A 17,893-nucleotide genomic window follows, 5' to 3' on the forward strand; every position below is an offset into this window, starting at 1 on the left:
AATGGAGGTCATTAATTTATGTCCCATTCTCATGAGAGACAAATAAAAATAAGGTACTGCATTTCATTTATGTGGTGCTCTTTCATGTACTCAAAGAATTTGTATCTTTCATTTACAAGCAAAATAAAACCTATTCCTTTATTATTCTTTTTTCTCCGAGGAGTGATTTCCTGGTCTCGGGCAGTCATTTCTGCTGTTCAGTCCTGGAATTTCTCCAACACTCTCACATAAGGCATCAGTTATAGGGCCTAAAGCAGATCCTAATGCACTAATAAAATCTGGTTCGACGAAGAGTACAGAAAAGGTGATCTCCTTGTACTTCTGCTTATTTTATACTTCTGGTACGGAGGTGGCTTTTAGTGTGCTGACTCATGCTTAATTTGATTTTACATTGACACAGAATGACACTTGCAAATTCTCCACTCCAGCGTCCTTTTTTATTTTACTCCTATTAAAAAGCAAAATACTTTGAAAAATCGTGTCCAAAGAGGGGTAGAAGATGGAACTCCTCATTTATTAAATGATTTTTTTTGCTACTTTAAGTTTAAAATTCAGCCAGAGATCTGATCAAAATATAACTAGTCCATAGCCATGGTGAATTCATATTTCCTAATAAATTATATGCTTTCATTATTTGATGAGATGTTTATTAGACTTTTAAAATATGAAACATAACTTAATTAAGACAAACAGAAATGAAGGACATTGTACAATATACCTAACCATTAGACTTCCAAACTGTTTAAGTCACGAAAAACAAAGTGTCACATATCAGAGGAGACTAAGGAGACAGAACAACTACATGCAACTTGGTATCCTGTGTCAGATCTTGAAACAGAACAGGACGAGAAAAATCTGACAAAATCTGAGCAGAATCTTTAGTTTAGTTAATAGTATTTGACCAATATTAGTGCATTCATTTTGAAAATGTACCATTGTTATATAGGATGCTATCAGAGGAAGCTGTATAGAGTATACAGGAACTCCACCATTTTTTCAACTGTTTATAAACCTAAACTTATTCCAAGATTGAAAAAAAATGATAACTTAAGGGCTTCAACTTGGTAAACAGTCTATTACATAGAATCTTTAAAAATCAGTCTTATCTCTGCGTGATTGCCTTTCTTAATGTAATAGCAAAGAGATAAGACACTGTCAAAAATATTAAATCTATTTTTTCCTTATTATCTATTATTAGGTTTATTTTAAAACAATATTGAGTGCCTACATAGAAATATGCCTTCTGGCTCATGTTTAACTCACTCTTTAATAGAAAATAACTACAGTAACATCAGATGGGGAATTACAGTCAGCAAGTATGTGTATTTACATATTTCCACGAATATTATAAGGTTTCATTTAACATCATGATTGTTCCCAAGCTATGAGTAACAAAGTGGCAGAGAGTACAGGGGAAAGCATTGCTCTGTACAAAAAGACAACAACTATATTACTAGAGATTTGAGTCTCAATTTTACTCCTCAATTAAGACTCCAAATCCATTAATGAATAGCTAAAAGATAAAATATTGATAATCTCTATACATCCCACTTTGCAGATATCTTTTTCTGTTAGTAGTCTCTCAAATCTTAGATTCATGTAACTGTTTTTTGCTTCCCCAATATTATTACTCTGACAACTACCACAACCAGCACTATCCTACCGTCACTGCTAGTTTAAAAAAAATATATCTAAAAGTATCTTAGTCAGTTCCAGCTTCTGTAACAAAATTTCATATAGCTAGTGGCTTGAACCACAGAAATTTATTTTTTCACAGTTCTGGAGTTTGCAAGTTTGAGATGAGGGTGGCAGCCCCATTGGGTTCTGGTGAAGGATTTCTTCCTGGCTTGAACATGACCACATTCTCACTGTGTGCTCATGTGACCTCTTCCTTGTGAGTAAGCAGAGAGAGAGAGAGAGAAAGCAAGTTGTCTCCTATGTCTTCTTGTAAGAGCACTAATCCCATTATCAAGGCCCAACCGTATGACCCAATGTAACCCTACTTACTTCCCAAAGGCCCCATCTCCAAATACTAGCACCTTGGGAATTAGGGCATCAGTAGATGAATTCTGTGGGATGCAGTTCAGTCATGGCAGTATCAGAAACGCAAGAGTTTCAGGTAAGAGTTTGTGGATTACTTTTCAAATTCACATGCCAGATGCTTTCTTCAGGCTATGTCTTGTAATCCTCAAAGAGCATCTTCATGAGGTATATTGATCTTAATTTAACTTCTGCAAGTGAAAGTGTTTAATGAATAGCAGAACCTGCACTAAAAATTAAACTGTTGTGACTAAAAAACTGTTTTTAGACATTACAATATCATATCCTGAATTCTAATACTAAAGTGTGAATTGTACTAAAGAATGAGCGAAATGATTTATCCTGCCCAAAAATTATTTCATGCTATATGGTGAAAAGAGTAATTTTAGGAAAACCAAATTTGATGCCGATTTTTTTTCTTTTCTTTTCAGTCATGTATTAGTGAATGTCACTATAAATAGTTATATTGCTTAACAAATATTCCAAACTACTGTGAAATATAGTAGGAACTCATATGTGTATTCAATGGAATAAACGGTTTTGTTTATTGATACTATATATAACATAATTCTCGTAATTATGAAAATCATTTGAAAACTTTAAAACTATACTGATGGAAGCAATAATTTGTAAAGTACATGTAAATACCCATAATGGTTATAGATGCGCTGAACAAGGTCTGTTGCTAAGAGCATTTTATCCATTTTGAATAAAAATACCCTGTGTTAATTATTGACTACCTTCTATGCACTGTGGCATGAGCTTTACATACTTAATTTTTTAACACTTAACACTTAATTGTCCATAGCTAATTTAAGGACACAAGCTCAGAGAGATAAATGCCTTGCCCAAAGTTATGTGGCTCCAGCAAGGGCTGAGCTGGAATTCCAAGTCCAATATTTGTAGTTTCACAGTCTGTACTTGGGAGATGATTAATATGCTTTCTATTTTAAAAAATTATATGGTGCTCTAATTTTTCTGGTTGCAAAATATTTGCATCTGAATATTCTGGAGCTGAATATTTATTAGAATTGTATATCATTAGGAAAAAAGTGTCCCTTCATATGGCTTTGTCATGTGCAGAAAATTGTACCTACTCTATAACAAAAAGGCGCTTGAGAAATGGCTGAGCCTTGTGGAGAGTATTCTGTGTACTAGAACACAAGCCCATCTTGGTAAATCCTCCGTCTGTTTCTTGAGGTACCCTTCTTTATCAGCTAAGACACTAAGTAATTTGTGTAAGGCTGCACAGCTAGTAAGTGGCATAGCCATAATGTAAACCTATGTCTGTCTGATTCCAGAGCTCTAGTAAGTTTCCACTACATCAAACTGTCTCTTCTTGATGTTTGCATTTCCAAAATCTCTTACCACTTGAAATGTAATTACTTCATTTAAGTTCAAAAGCAGAATTCTACAGCACTAAATAAATCTATGTAGAATTAAGTTAATTAAAGGTAAACAAACCATATGCTGATCATATTCTAATCATCTGTTTTTTTAAATACATTTCACTTTGGGAGTGTGGATAAGTAAGGGGCCAAATAAGCACATAACTACAACATTATGTGTGAAATACAGGAGCTGTATGTAGAAAGAACACCAGGAGCTCTAAAGGAGTAATATAGTTCATAATTTTCAGGTTCATGGTTAGGCAGTGTTTGTTAGGGAAGGTGCATCTGATCCAGGCAGAGGAGAGGCATGTTCATGTGTGTAGGAAATTCAGGGTTATCCTGCACATGCTTTTCAAGGCTCCTGAAGAGGATGTAAGAAAGAAAGAGTAAAATCAACTTATGGATATGCTTGGTTGTTCTACTTTTATAATGAGAGGCCTTTATGTGATTGTTGCAAGAATGCCTTTTAACGTGGAAAAGACTGTCTTCTAGTGAATAATAAGCAATGCACACTTCAAAGGAATTATATTATCTAGGCTATATTTGTAAAAAGAAAAATATGACAACTTTGCAATTTAAATGAAGACATAGAAGAGAAATATTGTGATCTAGATTTCAGAAGTTTCCTTCTATTGATTTCCTCATGGGCATAAAGAAATTATCCACCAGCAAAGAATACACTAGATTTTTAAATTTAAAAGTTGTGGCCAATTTGCATTTTTAGACTTCTTCAATTATTGGAAAGAAAGATTCATTTTATTACCTTGTCTTTAAACATACTTGTTGAGGGAGTGTGATATGGTGGAAAGTAGATAATGAACAATCTACAGGTCTAATATTAATCAGTCCTATAAAATAAAGGCAAGGTTGAGAAATTATGGTTTGTGTTAGTGTAATTAGTAGTCTGGGTTTTTTTTCAATCAAAGCATAAGATTCAGACGTGTCAGGTTTGTCAAAGATCAGATAGTTGTAGATATGTGGCATTATTTCTGAGGGCTCTGTTCTGTTCCATTGGTCTATATCTCTGTTTTGGTGCCAGTACCATGCTGTTTTGGTTACTGTAGCCTTGTAGTATAGTTTGAAGTCGGGTAGCGTGATGCCTCCAGTTTTGTTCTTTTGGCTTAAGATTGCCTTGGCAATGCAGGCTCTTTTTACTTGACAAAAACAAGCAATGAGGAAAGCATTCCCTATTTACTAAATGGTGCTGGGAAAACTCGCTAGCCATATGTAGAAAGCTGAAACTGGATCCCTTCCTTACACCTTATACAAAAATTAATTCAAGATGGATTAAAGACTTAAATGTCAGACCTAAAACCATAAAAACCCTAGAAGAAAACCTAGGTAATACCATTCAGGACATAGGCACGGGCAAGGACTTCATGTCTAAAACACCAAAAGCAATGGCAACAAAAGCCAAAATTGACAAATGGGATCTAATTAAACTAAAGAGCTTCTGCACAGCAAAAGAAACTACCATCAGAGTGAACAGGCAACCTACAGAATAGGAGAAAATTTTTGCAATCTACTTATCTGACAAAGGACTAATGTCCAGAATCTACAATGAACTCCAACAAATTTGCAAGAAAAAAACAAACCACCCCATCAAAAAGTGGGCGAAGGATATGAACTGACACTTCTCAAAAGAAGACATTTATGTGGCCAAAAGACACATGAAAAGATGCTCATCATCACTGGCCATCAGAAAAATGCAAATCAAAACCACAATGAGATACCATCTCACACCAGCTAGAATGGCAATCATTAAAAAGTCAGGAAACAACAGGTGCTGGAGAGGATGTGGAGAAATAGGAACACTTTTACACTGTTGGTGAGACTTAAACTAGTTCAACCATTGTGGAAGTCAGTGTGGCGATTCCTCAGGGATCTAGAACTAGAACTACCATTTGACCCAGCCATCCATACCCAAAAGATTATAAATCGTGCTGCTATAAAGACACATGCACACGTATGTTTATTGCAGCACTATTCACAATAGCAAAGACTTGGAACCAACCCAAATGTCCAACAATGATAGACTGGATGAAGAAAATATGGCACATTTACACCATGGAATACTATGCAGCCATAAAAAATGATGAGTTCATGTCCTTTGTAGGGACATGGATGAAGCTGGAAACCATCATTCTCAGCAAACTATCACAAGGACAAAAAAACCAAACACTGCATGTTCTCACTCATAGGTGGGAATTGAACAATAAGAACACATGGACACAGGAAGGGGAACATCACACACCGGGGCCTGTTGTGGGGTTCGGGGAGGGGGGAGGGATAGCATTAGGAGATATACCTAATGTTAAATGACGAGTTAATGGGTGCAGCACACCAACATGGCACATGTATACATATGTAACAAACCTGCACATTGTGTGCATGTACCCTAAAACTTAAAGTATAATAAAAAAAAAAAAGATTCAGATGTGTGTGTTCAAATCCTGACATTGGCACAAACTTTATCTTGAAATGAAAGTAATGCCTATTTTACATTAATCTCATTTCGAGTATTAAATATGTATATAAATTTTAATTTATTGCACATAAGTATTTAATAAATACTTCCTATTACAAAAGTTCAAAAGTGTGAGACAGATGTGTTCATAATAAAAATATATTTCTTGATGCTTTCAAAATTACTAATGAACATCTATTTCTAAAAATCTAAAATTCTACAAGATAAGTAAATTTTCAAATGTGATTTTTTTCAAAGATAGAAAATTGAGTATTATGTAAGTGCTTCACTTAACTTTGTTAACCTGCCATTGCACTAGCATGGAAGATGGAGAATTGTCTGTCACTAGGCTGGTGATAATAATTTATATGGTATTGACATCCAGATGATTTAGTTATATTAAAGACTACTAAAATCAGCCAGTACAGTGAAAACCTCAAAACAAAATCTTTTCACAAAAAATTATTTTACATGAAATATCATATTTAAAAATACTGTAATCTTAATTAAGAACATGTTTGTCAATCAAAAACAGTTCCTCTCTGTGAAGTACACCTAAAAAATTGATTAATTGAATAAACTCCTGATGTCATAAACTCATGTAAAAATATGGATAATGGGATTCCTTTATTTGCTTTCAGATTTTCAGACGATGCTGGTTGGTTTTCAAGAAGGCTTCTAGCAAAGGACCCAGAAGGTTGGAAAAATTTCCAGATGAAAAGGCAGCTTATTTCAGAAACTTTCATAAGGTAAGTCACAGTCCTGGGAGTCCCTGGGGAATAACTGGGCCCTTGAAGACTTGTGGAGATATTTCTTTGATAGATGAAATCTGCAGTGGCAAAAATTAATGGCTTGGGAAAAATGCCCTTTTCTTTTAAAATGCAAAAGTTATTTTTCTCCTTTAATTATCTGTTGTAAATGCCAGTGCTACCTCTGTGCAAAACCAAAGACTCATTTTTATTGCTACTTTGCAAAATGAGATGACTCATAACTCCACCAAATCCTTTTCTAAGGTGCTGAGTAGGTATTTTCTCTCTATTGAGGTTAATTATGCATTTGTTACTTGGCGTAAACTATGAACAATATTTACTAGATAAAAATTAGGGGGCTGCCTTTAACAGTGCTAATGATATTGTTAATATATATGGCATTTGCTGTTTTGTAAGCTCCTTAACAAGAAAATGATCATCGAATATGCTGATGTGTAGAGATAAGGCATAAATACTAGCAATAAAATATCAATTTCCTAAGAATTAAAAGAATGTAAAATATAACCCCAAAATGACGCTAAATGTATCTTTCATGATAACATCAAAACACAGCTAGGTATTTTATAGTAATACAAAGGATTCATGATCAAAACTCAGAGTTGTAGAACAGTGTTGCTTAATTGGTAGAATGCTCAGTAAAGATTTTAATTTCTCATTGTTCATACATGGAGTAAGTTTTCCTGGATAATGTAATGAATTTGTGGAATTTTATTTTGTGTAATATATTGTTCTAATTTCTTTTTTAAAAATAGATTATTTGACAATAACTAGTATTTATTATTATTAGTTATGAATATTAACTACTCATCATTTAAAATTTGAGCTTGTAAAACTCTAGGAACCATCTTCTGTCTCTATGTGTGTGTGTGTGTATATATGTATATACATAATTTTAAAAATATTTTAAATATAAATAGACATTGGTCTTGCTATGTTGCTGGTCTCAAACTCCTGATCTCAAACAATCCTCCTGCCTTGATTTCCCAAAGTCCTGGGATTACAGGCATGAGCTACCATACCCAGCCAAGTATTCCATACATTGATATAGATTTACTGCCAGAGAATACAACTTTCTGTCCAGTCACTTACTAGCTCATGTATGTTTGGTTTTCTCATGAGTAGACAAATTTTAAAATTGTTATATATCTCTAAAGATTATTTGATATATGATGTCATAAACAGCCAGCATAATACTTCTCAATCTCATTATATGCAATTATTTGAATTCTAAAGTCTTACTGATATGTTTGTGTTATAACTATGATTATGACTTTGGCAATAAAGTGAAACCTAACTTAATGAGGAACTGCCAGTTTGTAAAAATGTGAGTCCATGATATTTAGTTTGTGAGTAAAATTTTGATGGGCTGAGCATATTATATCTTATTTGGATGCCTGGTCAGAGTTCCTGCCTGCTGGTTAGTGACATATACTAGTTGGAGCTCTCTAGCCAGTACAGCTCGGTTTATTTATTTATTTATTTATTTATAGACGGAGTCTGGCTCTGTCGCCCAGGCTGGAATGCAGTGGCGCGATCTCGGCTCACTGCAAGCTCCGCCTTCGGGTTCACACCATTCTCCTGCCTCAGCCTCCCGAGTAGCTGGGACTACAGGCGCCCGCCACTGCACCCAGCTAATTTTTTGTGTTTTTAGTAGAGACGGGGTTTCACCGTGTTAGCCAGGATGGTCTCGATCTTCTGACCTTGTGATCTGCCCGCCTCGGCCTGCCAAAGTGCTGGGATTACAGGCGCGAACCACCGCACCCGGCCCAGTTTATTTTTACTTACAAATGAAACAGGAAAAATTGTCAAGAAGCATTATTATGTTATCTCTGGACTCAGCTATCTTTTATCTGAAAAAAATAGACACACTCTAGTACTCTAACCCCACTATAAGGATTGGTAATTTGGACACAGATGGGCATGGAGTGTCTGCTCTACGCTAGGCATTCCACTCCTGGTTGGGAATTCAAAGATGTGTGAGACACAGTCTTGCCCCGAAAAAGCTTGCATTCTAGTGGAAAAGACACAAATACACAAATAACTTCAATTCAATATAGCAAGTACAGATGGAGAAGTATTTATAGATTGCTGGAGAAAGAGCATTTTACCTAATTTGGAACTCAGGTAAAACTTCTCTGCAAAGATGATATTTGAATGGCCAAACTAATGGTGGTAATGTGTCAGCCAAATGAAGAGAAAGGGTCATCTCTAGGAGGCATGTGGAACAGCCCTTCCTCCTTATTTTATATTCTCTTGATTTTTACTACCTTGCCCACTCCTTATCCCACAGAGGCAATCACAGGCACTCCATGGCAGTGCTCAGAGCTAAGGAAAATGCTAACTCCTATTTATCTTACAGATTGCCTCTTTAAAAATCACTTAGCTTCCACTGTGAGCCGTGAATTTCAAGACAAACTTCATTCCTTGAGTTATTCTGTGAATTGTCAAAACATGGTCTATCCGTTAGCCTGGTATGGAACTCCAACTCATTAACATCATCAGACATGTTTACAGAGCCCTTACCATGAATGTGGCACTGGGCCTTGCACTGGGGATACAGTATTAGAAAGATGGTCCTCTAGTCTATCACTGATCTTCACTTCTTGATAACATAAAACAATGTAAATATGTAATAAATGTGTCTTTATTTTTTAAAAAAAATAGGATAATACAGAATTAATGGATAACAGCTATAGATATGAGTAGGCTAATACTCAACTGAAAAGAAAAAGACTCAATCCTTAACAAATTCAGTGATATAAAGAAAGATCATTCCAAGAAGAAAGAAAAATTTTTAAAAACCATTACCAAAAAAAAAACGAGGCAGGAACAATTCGGTGTGATCAAGAACCTGAAAGACATCTGTTGTGACTGGAGTGTAGGAAAAGAGGTCATAAAAACTGAATTAAACTACAAGTGATGAGAGTCAATGACAGGGTTTTAAGCCTGGGTCTGGCATTATAGTCTTAAAATAACACTTTGTGTTTTCATTTCCAGTACACAACAGTGATCCTCTGACAGTATAATTCTCCCACAGATGACATATAGAAACTCTGGATGTCAGGTTCAAGCCCCAGCTGAGGTCCAAGGGGAGTGAGTGGTTGGGGGTAGGGAGCTGGAAGAACACTCAAGAAACGACAGGTAGATGACACATGGCTTCACTCAGCAGCTCTCTCACACTGTCTGTCTCATCAGCAGCTTACTTACATTGTCCACCTTTATCTCAGCTGCTTTCTCCAGCTGTGCCCTTCTCAGCAGCTTCTGTGGCTCCTGCCGCTCCCACTCACAGCTGCATGGCCAGCTCTCCCTTACAGGGTCAGCAGCTTCACTCTCAGCCCAAGCTGGTTTCTGGCTCCCCGCTGCCTGCCTTCAGGCAACTGGCTCTCCCTTACAGAGTCAGCAACTTCACTGTCTCTCTGGGCACAAGCCCAACCTGTGTCCTGGCTCCCCCGTGTTCAACTGCAAAACTAACACATTTGCAGAGACCACTCTGGCTCTCTTTCTTTCTCTGGGCATGCCATATGCACAGCGTCAGCAGGGCAGTTAGACCTTTTACAAACAATAGTGGCTCCAAGCCAGGTAATGAGCCTTCCCGTGTTATGGCTACATAGCTGTGTTTACATAATGCATGGAATTGTGCACCTGCACTCCAATCCTGCTGAGTCATGCAGGATGTTTACCTCGGCCTTTACTTGACCAAAGCACATCCATTTACCTTACACTGGACAAAATACAAAAACAAAGAAGTCCCTGGGTCTCTGAAAAAAGCAAGTCGTTTGTGGGGGAAAGTCAGATCTGGAATCAAGGGAATGACAGCTTCTCCCTTTCTCCGGGTGCAGCTTTAGGCTGGGGGCAGATGTAGTCATGCCAAAGCAATATTGGCCATGGCAATGGGATGACTAAAACCAGCAGTTCCCAACTACCAGGGCATGAACCAGTGCTGGGCTGTGGCCTATTAGAAACCAGGCTACATAGCAGGAGGTGAGCAGCAGTGGGCAAGGGAGCAAAGCTTCATCTGTGTTTATTTACAGCTGCTCCCCATGGCTGGCATTACCACCTGAGCTCCACCTCCTGTCAGATCAGTGGCAGCATTACATTCTCATAGGAGCACAAACCCTATTGTGAACTACACATGAAAGGGATCCAGGCTGTGCACTCCTTATGAGAATCTAATGCCTGATGATCTGTCACTGTCTCCCATCACCCCCAGATGGGACCATCTAGTTGCTGTAAAACAACCTCAGGGCTCCCACTGATTCTACATTATGGTGAGTTGTATAATTATTTCATTATGTACTACAATGTAATAATAGTAGAAATGAAGTGCACAATAAATGTAATATGATTGAATCATCCCGAAACTGTCCCCCAGCCCCCACCAACCCCCTGGTCCATGGAAAAATTGTCTTCCATGAAACCTGTCCCTGGTGCCAAACAGGTTGGGAACCGCTGACTAAAACAACCACAGAAAGACTTGGCATCATTGTTCAGAAACCACGAGAAATCTAGGCTGCCAGAAAGGGAGGAAGAAACTCCACCAAAGAGAATGCTAGAGAAGAGGAGCTCTTAAATATGTACATAAACTCAGAACGAGAGTGTGGCTGACACTTGAACCAGTTATGAAGTGGCAAATTGAAAGCAACTCACAACTAAAGCTTAAGCATCTCACTGAAGTTTGAGCCACACCCCACCACAGGTGTAGCATTTGGCAATTCAGTCTGAGCAAGGTAATTGCTGGCTGAAACAAAACACTAACCATCTCAGATAAATGCAACAGAATCCAGAGGCTACACATGACAATTACAATGTCCAATGTAAAATCCAAAATTCCTCAAGATAAAAAAATACTATGAAAATGGAGTCCAATCTAAAAGGAAAAGAAAATCAGCAAATGTTCAACCTGATATGATTCAGATTCTGAATTATTAGAATGGGATTTAAAACCAGCTATTATGCCTATGCTTGATGAAGTGAATGAAAATATCATTACTCTTTTAATTTTAAAAAAAAGTATTTTTGGCAGAAAAACAAACATTTTTTTTTTAGAAATCCTAATATAAATCATTCTACCATAAAGGCACATGCACATATATGTACATCGCAACACTATTCACAATACCAAGGACATGGAACCAACCTAAGAAAATGTTGTACATATACACCATATGGTACCTATGGATACTATGTGGCCATGAAAAAAGAACAAGATCATATATAACATGGATGGAACTGGAGGCCATTATCCTTAGCAAACTAATGCAGGAACAGAAAAACCATATACCACCTGTTCTCACTTATAAGTGAGAGCTAAATAATGAGAACATATGGACAGAATGAGAGGAACAACAAACACTGGGATCTACTTGAGGGAGGAGGGTGGATGGAAGGAGGTTTCAGGAAAAAAAAACTGTTGAGTACTATGCTTAGTACCTGAGTGATGAAATAATCTGTACACCAAACCCCCAGTCACAAGTTTACCTACATAACAAACCTGCACATACACCCCTAGCCTAAAATAAAAGTTAAACAATATATTTTTTAAAAAAGCAAAAACAAAATTCACCTGCAAAAAGGAGAAAAAAGAGAAATCTTAAATGGAAATTTTAGAACCACAAGTAAGACATCCAAAATTTAAATTTCACTGGGTAGGATTAATAGCAGGAAGAAAATAATAGAAGAAATAGTGAACTTAAAGATAGAACAACAGCAAAAACAAAAAATCACTGGCTATGAAAAAGAGAATTTTTAAAAAAACAAAGAAGTAAAACCGCTTCTGGGACTTAAGGGACAATTTCCTAGTTAGTATTCCCATTGCAAAGAAAGAAGAGAATGAGGAAGAAAAAAATTTGAAAAAGATAATGGCTGAAAAATTCCCAAATTTGTTGAAAGACATGAATTTACAGATTTAATAAATTCAGTGAATTTGAAGCAGGATGTTTGGAAAAAGAATCATGCCTACCAGGTCTTTCATAAAAGAGAAAGAAAATCTTCAAAGCAGCCAGAGAAAAAAGCCATGACATACTGGGGGCCAGTGATTTGGAGGGCAGTGATCTTGGAAACCAGAAGAGTCTGTGGGACATCTTTAGGACGACAAAAAAAAAAAAAAAAAAGTATCTTCAACCAAAAACTCTGTGTCTGTGAAAAATATCCTTCAAAATGAAGGTGAGATAAAGTCACTTTCAGATTAAGAAGAAAAAACACCTAAAGGTATTTATTTCCTTCAGATCTATACTCCAAAAGTGTTGAAAGTGAGTTCTTCAGGCAGATTATACCAGAGGACTTGAATCTTCAGGAATAGATGAAGGGAATCAAGAATTATAAATATATAGCTAAATATAAAATACTAACTTTGTCATTATATATGTATACATGATTTATAATGTATGAATATGTAATATATGTGATAAATATAATGTAAAGATGTTGGTGGTGAGTAAAAGGGACTCATACCATTGTAAGATTTTCATAGCTTACATAAAGTGGTACAATATTAAGCATAAGTAGGCTTGGAAAAATTAAGGAGTTTATTGTAATCCCCAGAATAACATTTTTAAATTAACATAAAAATATGTAGCTCAAAAGTGAATAAACTAAAATTGAATTTTAAATAATATTCAAAAATTCCAGAAGAAAATAGGAAAGGAGAAAAGAGGTAAAACAACAACAACAAAAATATGCAAAAATGTAAACAAAGAAGAAAATAGTTTATTTAAAGCCAATCACCTGAATAATTACGTTGTGTTAGTAAACATTCCAATTAAAAAGGAAAAATTATTTGAATGGAAATAAATCAAGACCTAACAATAGGCTGTCTACAAAAGATGCACATTAAATATACAGATAGCCTGAATGCAAATGGATGGAGAAAATGATTGGCCATGAAAATAGCAATCATAAGAAATTTGGAGTGGCTGTATTAAATCAGATGAAATGGACTTCTGGACAAAGAGTATTACCAAAGATAAACAGGTTGTTTCATGATGACAACAGTATCAATTCATCAGTACAAATGAAAGTCACAAATTTTATGGAACTAATTACAGAACTTAAAAATACATAAAGCAAATTTGACAGATTTAAAGGGAGAAAGAAACAATTTCACAATCTATATTGAAGATTTTAACCCCCTCCTTTTCTCACCAAATGATAGACTAGCTAGAAAAAATATATATATCAGCAAGGATATGAGATCAGACTTAACACAATCAACCACTTTGACTTGATACTTTTATACCAATACACAAAACAACTATAGAATACAGGTTACTTTAAAGTGCACATGACATGGTCAACAAAGTAGACCAAGTTCAAGAATATTAACAAGTCCTAATAAATTGAAAAATATTGTGTTCTTTGACCATAGATGTTTCTAATGAGAAATCAATAACAATGTATTATCTAGAAAGCTCTAAATATTTGAAAATTAGCATATGCCAAGGAGCAACATGCAAAAGGGCTAAATAGATATCACAAAAGCAAATATTCTAAACTGAAAGATAGCAAAAATAGATTGCAATAAGCCTTATTTCATTGTTTTTGAGTAAAAGGACAAATTTTGGATATGGTGTGTAAAAACGGACAGGACTTACTTATGAATTAAGAGTCGGGTGTGAATGAAAGGTAGAACTCATGCATGATCCGTGGGTTTGGGCTTGAGCAACAATGTCAAGGATGATGCAGTTCATGGAGATGAGGAAGCCTAGAAGATCTGGCTTTGGGTAAAAATCATAAGGTTTTACTTTATATATGTTAAATTTCAAATGTCTATTAGGCATTCAAACTGAAATGTCAAGTAGTCAATTCGATAAATAGCTATGGGCTGAGGTGAGGGAAATGTCACTGCTAAAGTTGTTCCTTTGGTTACCTTTGGCATATTGATAGTACCTTATGCTATAGTTCTGGATAAAATGTCCTTGGGAAAGACAGAGAAGAAAAAGAAGATAATTAGCAATCCAACGTTTGGAAGACTAGTGAAGGAAAAAGGAACAGCATAGAAGTCTAGGGAAAAGAACAGTAAAAGGTGAGAAATAACATTAAGAGTAGATCATTGGAAACCAAGAGAAAACTATTTATAAAGATGAGCAAATGGTATTATGGCTAACACCAACAAGAGATTAAGTAATATGAAAGCAAAGAGACCATTGCATTTATGACACAGAGGTCCTTGATGACTCTGACAAAAGCTGTTTCATTCAAACATGGGGACTAAGTTTACTTGAAGGAGCCTATAAGAGAATGATAGATGAGAAAAAGACAGCTACTTAGAAAATGTTTTCAAGAAGTTTTGAGCCACGACATGTAGCAGGTATGTTTTCAAATATGACATATATGTTACCTACAGGTAACACACCTGTAGGCCTATGGGAATGATCTAGTAAGCAGGAAATGTGATGAGGAGAAAGTTTATGTGTGTAATTATACGGTTTTGTCCTTGACAGAACCCGGGATACTTCATTCATTCTAACAAAAAAGCTGGAAGAGAATATGAGTATTGATATAAGTAGGTTGAATAAAAATTAATATTGGAAAACTGTGATCAACATTTCAGAAACACACATGCTCTGTGTGTGTGATTTTTCCCTCCAATGTGTGAAAACGAAGCAGCAAAACAGCATGAAGAGCCCAATGAGAACAGGAACAGTTAAGGGAATCATCTTGTGATTAAAAACTACACAGAGTTTTTAAATTAAAGCTCCCTGAAGCTCTTTTGTAACTGTGTTCAGTAGATATGACAGCTAAAATTTACCTTTTTGTGGCAATGCTATGAAGAAGAAAGTTTTTATTATTACAACTTTCCTTTCATAGCGTTGGAAAGGTAATTCACTTTCCCAGTGACTTAAGTTTCCCTTTGGGAATTTTATTATTATTTTTTTCTGTGATGGATGGTGAACTGAAACAGCAAAGTTCAACCAATCCTGATATGGAAAAATAACATAGGCTTGATTCATCAGTAGTACAAATTTTAAGGTTTTTTTTTAAGAGTGTATGCAAGGCCCCTTTTCTGATTTTGATTTTATTTTAGTAAATATTACCTAAGGCTTGTGTCTTTGTATCAACCTTACTATGTCTCTTCTTTCCACTATCTTAACTAGTTCAATGATTCTGATTTCTGTTTTTTTTTCCCCCCCTTAGGACGTACATCTGGTTTTCTTCAAATCCTCTTTTACCATCCTTTCATTATTCTATAATGCCACTCTTTATCATTCAACTGTGATCTATTCTTCCTAGTCATCAAAATTATATTACTATTAAGCAACTCTGAATTGCTCAAATTAAGGTAAAAGCCATCAATATGAATATATGCACTTGTTGAGTGAGATAAGTAACATACGGGCACATCCATCTCTAGAAGTTGTTGCCTCTGTGCTACCAAGGAAAAGAGATCTGCCCTCTTTATTGGGGAATTGCTATTAAGCCCAATTCATATATGATGAATGCAGTATGATTATGAATGTAATCATATAATGTAATATAAATCTTTGTGAGACACTATGTGTAGTGACAATGCAGACCCCAAGTTTCAGAAAATGAAGATACTCTTCTTGTTTGTACACTAGGGATCGTAATTGTCCTAATCTTCTAGGACCAGGAGGAGACTTGAATAAGGTTCTACATATAAAAATGCTAAGAGTGTTTGGAGGAGTCAATCAACACTAAGAGTTATTGTCATTATTGTTTTGAAATTTTACAACCTGATGAAGTAAGGTTTATAAATAGCTAACTATAATGAAATATGATTAAATGTAGAGTGCAATGTTAAAAGTACACAGGAACAGTTAATTCTGCTTCTGGCAACTAGGACTTTACCAAGGACGTGACACTTAAGGGACTTCTTAGGTTTACTTAGTTTTGACAAAGTAAAATAATGGGGAAATGCACTATATGAAGAAAAATGTGACCACAAGTACTGAAAAGCTACATTGCACAATGATTTGAAGAGAATTTGAGTCATCTAGTGTTGTCAGGCTCTGAAAGGAGGCCTGGAGTGGGAAAGATGAGCCCAAAAAAAGTGCATGGGGCAATAATTGGGTATAAATACCTTACTATGAGTTTAGTTTTTATCTTTAGGCAGTAGCGAAGTTGTGAAAGGGTTAAAATGCTTTTCGTCATATTCTCAAATAGGTATTTCAAAAAAAAAACCATTTTTGTGGTGTCACAGCCAATGGATAGGGTAATACACTATGTAACAGAGAAACTAGTTAATTAAATATTATAATATTCCCACTTCCCAAAAATAGATGTCAGAGTCCTGAATGGAGAAAGGTACGTGAATGGAAAGGAGGAGATAGATTTAGGTGACGTTCTCCAGGCACAGTCAAGTAGAATTAATTACTTAATGGATACAGTGTACACCCTTCAGGCCATGGTGAAAAGCCTAGGCTTCCCCACTGCACAGCATATTCATGTAGCAAAACTGCACAGGTATTTCCTAAATTTATACAAATAAAACTTTTTAAAAAGACTTTGTAACTGACTGTGTATAGGGGAAATGGAAGAGAGAGGAATGAAAGTTCTGATCTTTTCAAGACAGGGTGGTGGATGCATGATTTTGCACTCACAGAAACAGTTACCATATGAGGAGCAGTTTTCACTGGTAAAGAAAAATGTCATCCTTGGCATGGTATGAGGCATCTATGGTATATTCAGGCATATATTTTCATTAAGCAATTAGAAGTACAGCAGATTGTAGTGAAATTGCCCAGGAAGCCTACTGAATAGAATTAAAGTTAAGGTAGGTGTATATCAAAGCCCATGTGCAAAAGCAGATCCATGCAAAATTAAACTTTATAATAAGCCCTTTTCTCTAAATGACATGGAGTTTGGTATCAGCCTTAGAGTAACATCCGTGGTATTTCACAGGTATTTCAATTCCAAGATTATTGAGAGCTACAAATAAAAAAAAAGTTGAGCCCTGACAGGAAAAAAGCTAATTTAAGAAATGCTTTTAAAAATTGCAAAGAGTGCCACTTAAATGAGTAGCTGTTAGTGGAATAAATGTTAAAAGACTAAACAGCAAAGGTTATAGTAATTATCAATACTATGTAACTATACTCCTAAGGAAATAGTAATAATTCTAAAGAGAGAATATATTTATTTTAACAAAGAGAAAATTGTTTAAAATATTTTATATTTACAAAGGAGAAAGCACATTATTGGAGGCCATGGGTGTTTCCTTGGGACAGGACAGGTGGCTGTGGGTGACTGCAATGTCACCATAGGGATCA

The 17,893-nt window shown here is 35.7% G+C and overlaps 1 protein-coding gene across 2 annotated transcripts in view; it reads left to right on the top strand.

The window, feature by feature from the left end:
• Nucleotides 1–17,893, top strand: part of DOK6 (docking protein 6) — a 437,775-nt gene that overhangs the window by 147,360 nt on the left and 272,522 nt on the right. For both annotated transcript variants that reach the window (XM_019014250.4, XM_055368327.2), the window contains exon 2: nt 6,540–6,647. In XM_019014250.4, coding sequence (XP_018869795.1) covers nt 6,540–6,647 — 108 coding nt within the window. The remainder of the gene's footprint in view (nt 1–6,539; nt 6,648–17,893) is intronic.

The sequence above is a fragment of the Gorilla gorilla genome, chromosome 17 (genome assembly GCF_029281585.2).
Source record: "Gorilla gorilla gorilla isolate KB3781 chromosome 17, NHGRI_mGorGor1-v2.1_pri, whole genome shotgun sequence".
NCBI lineage: Eukaryota > Metazoa > Chordata > Mammalia > Primates > Hominidae > Gorilla > Gorilla gorilla.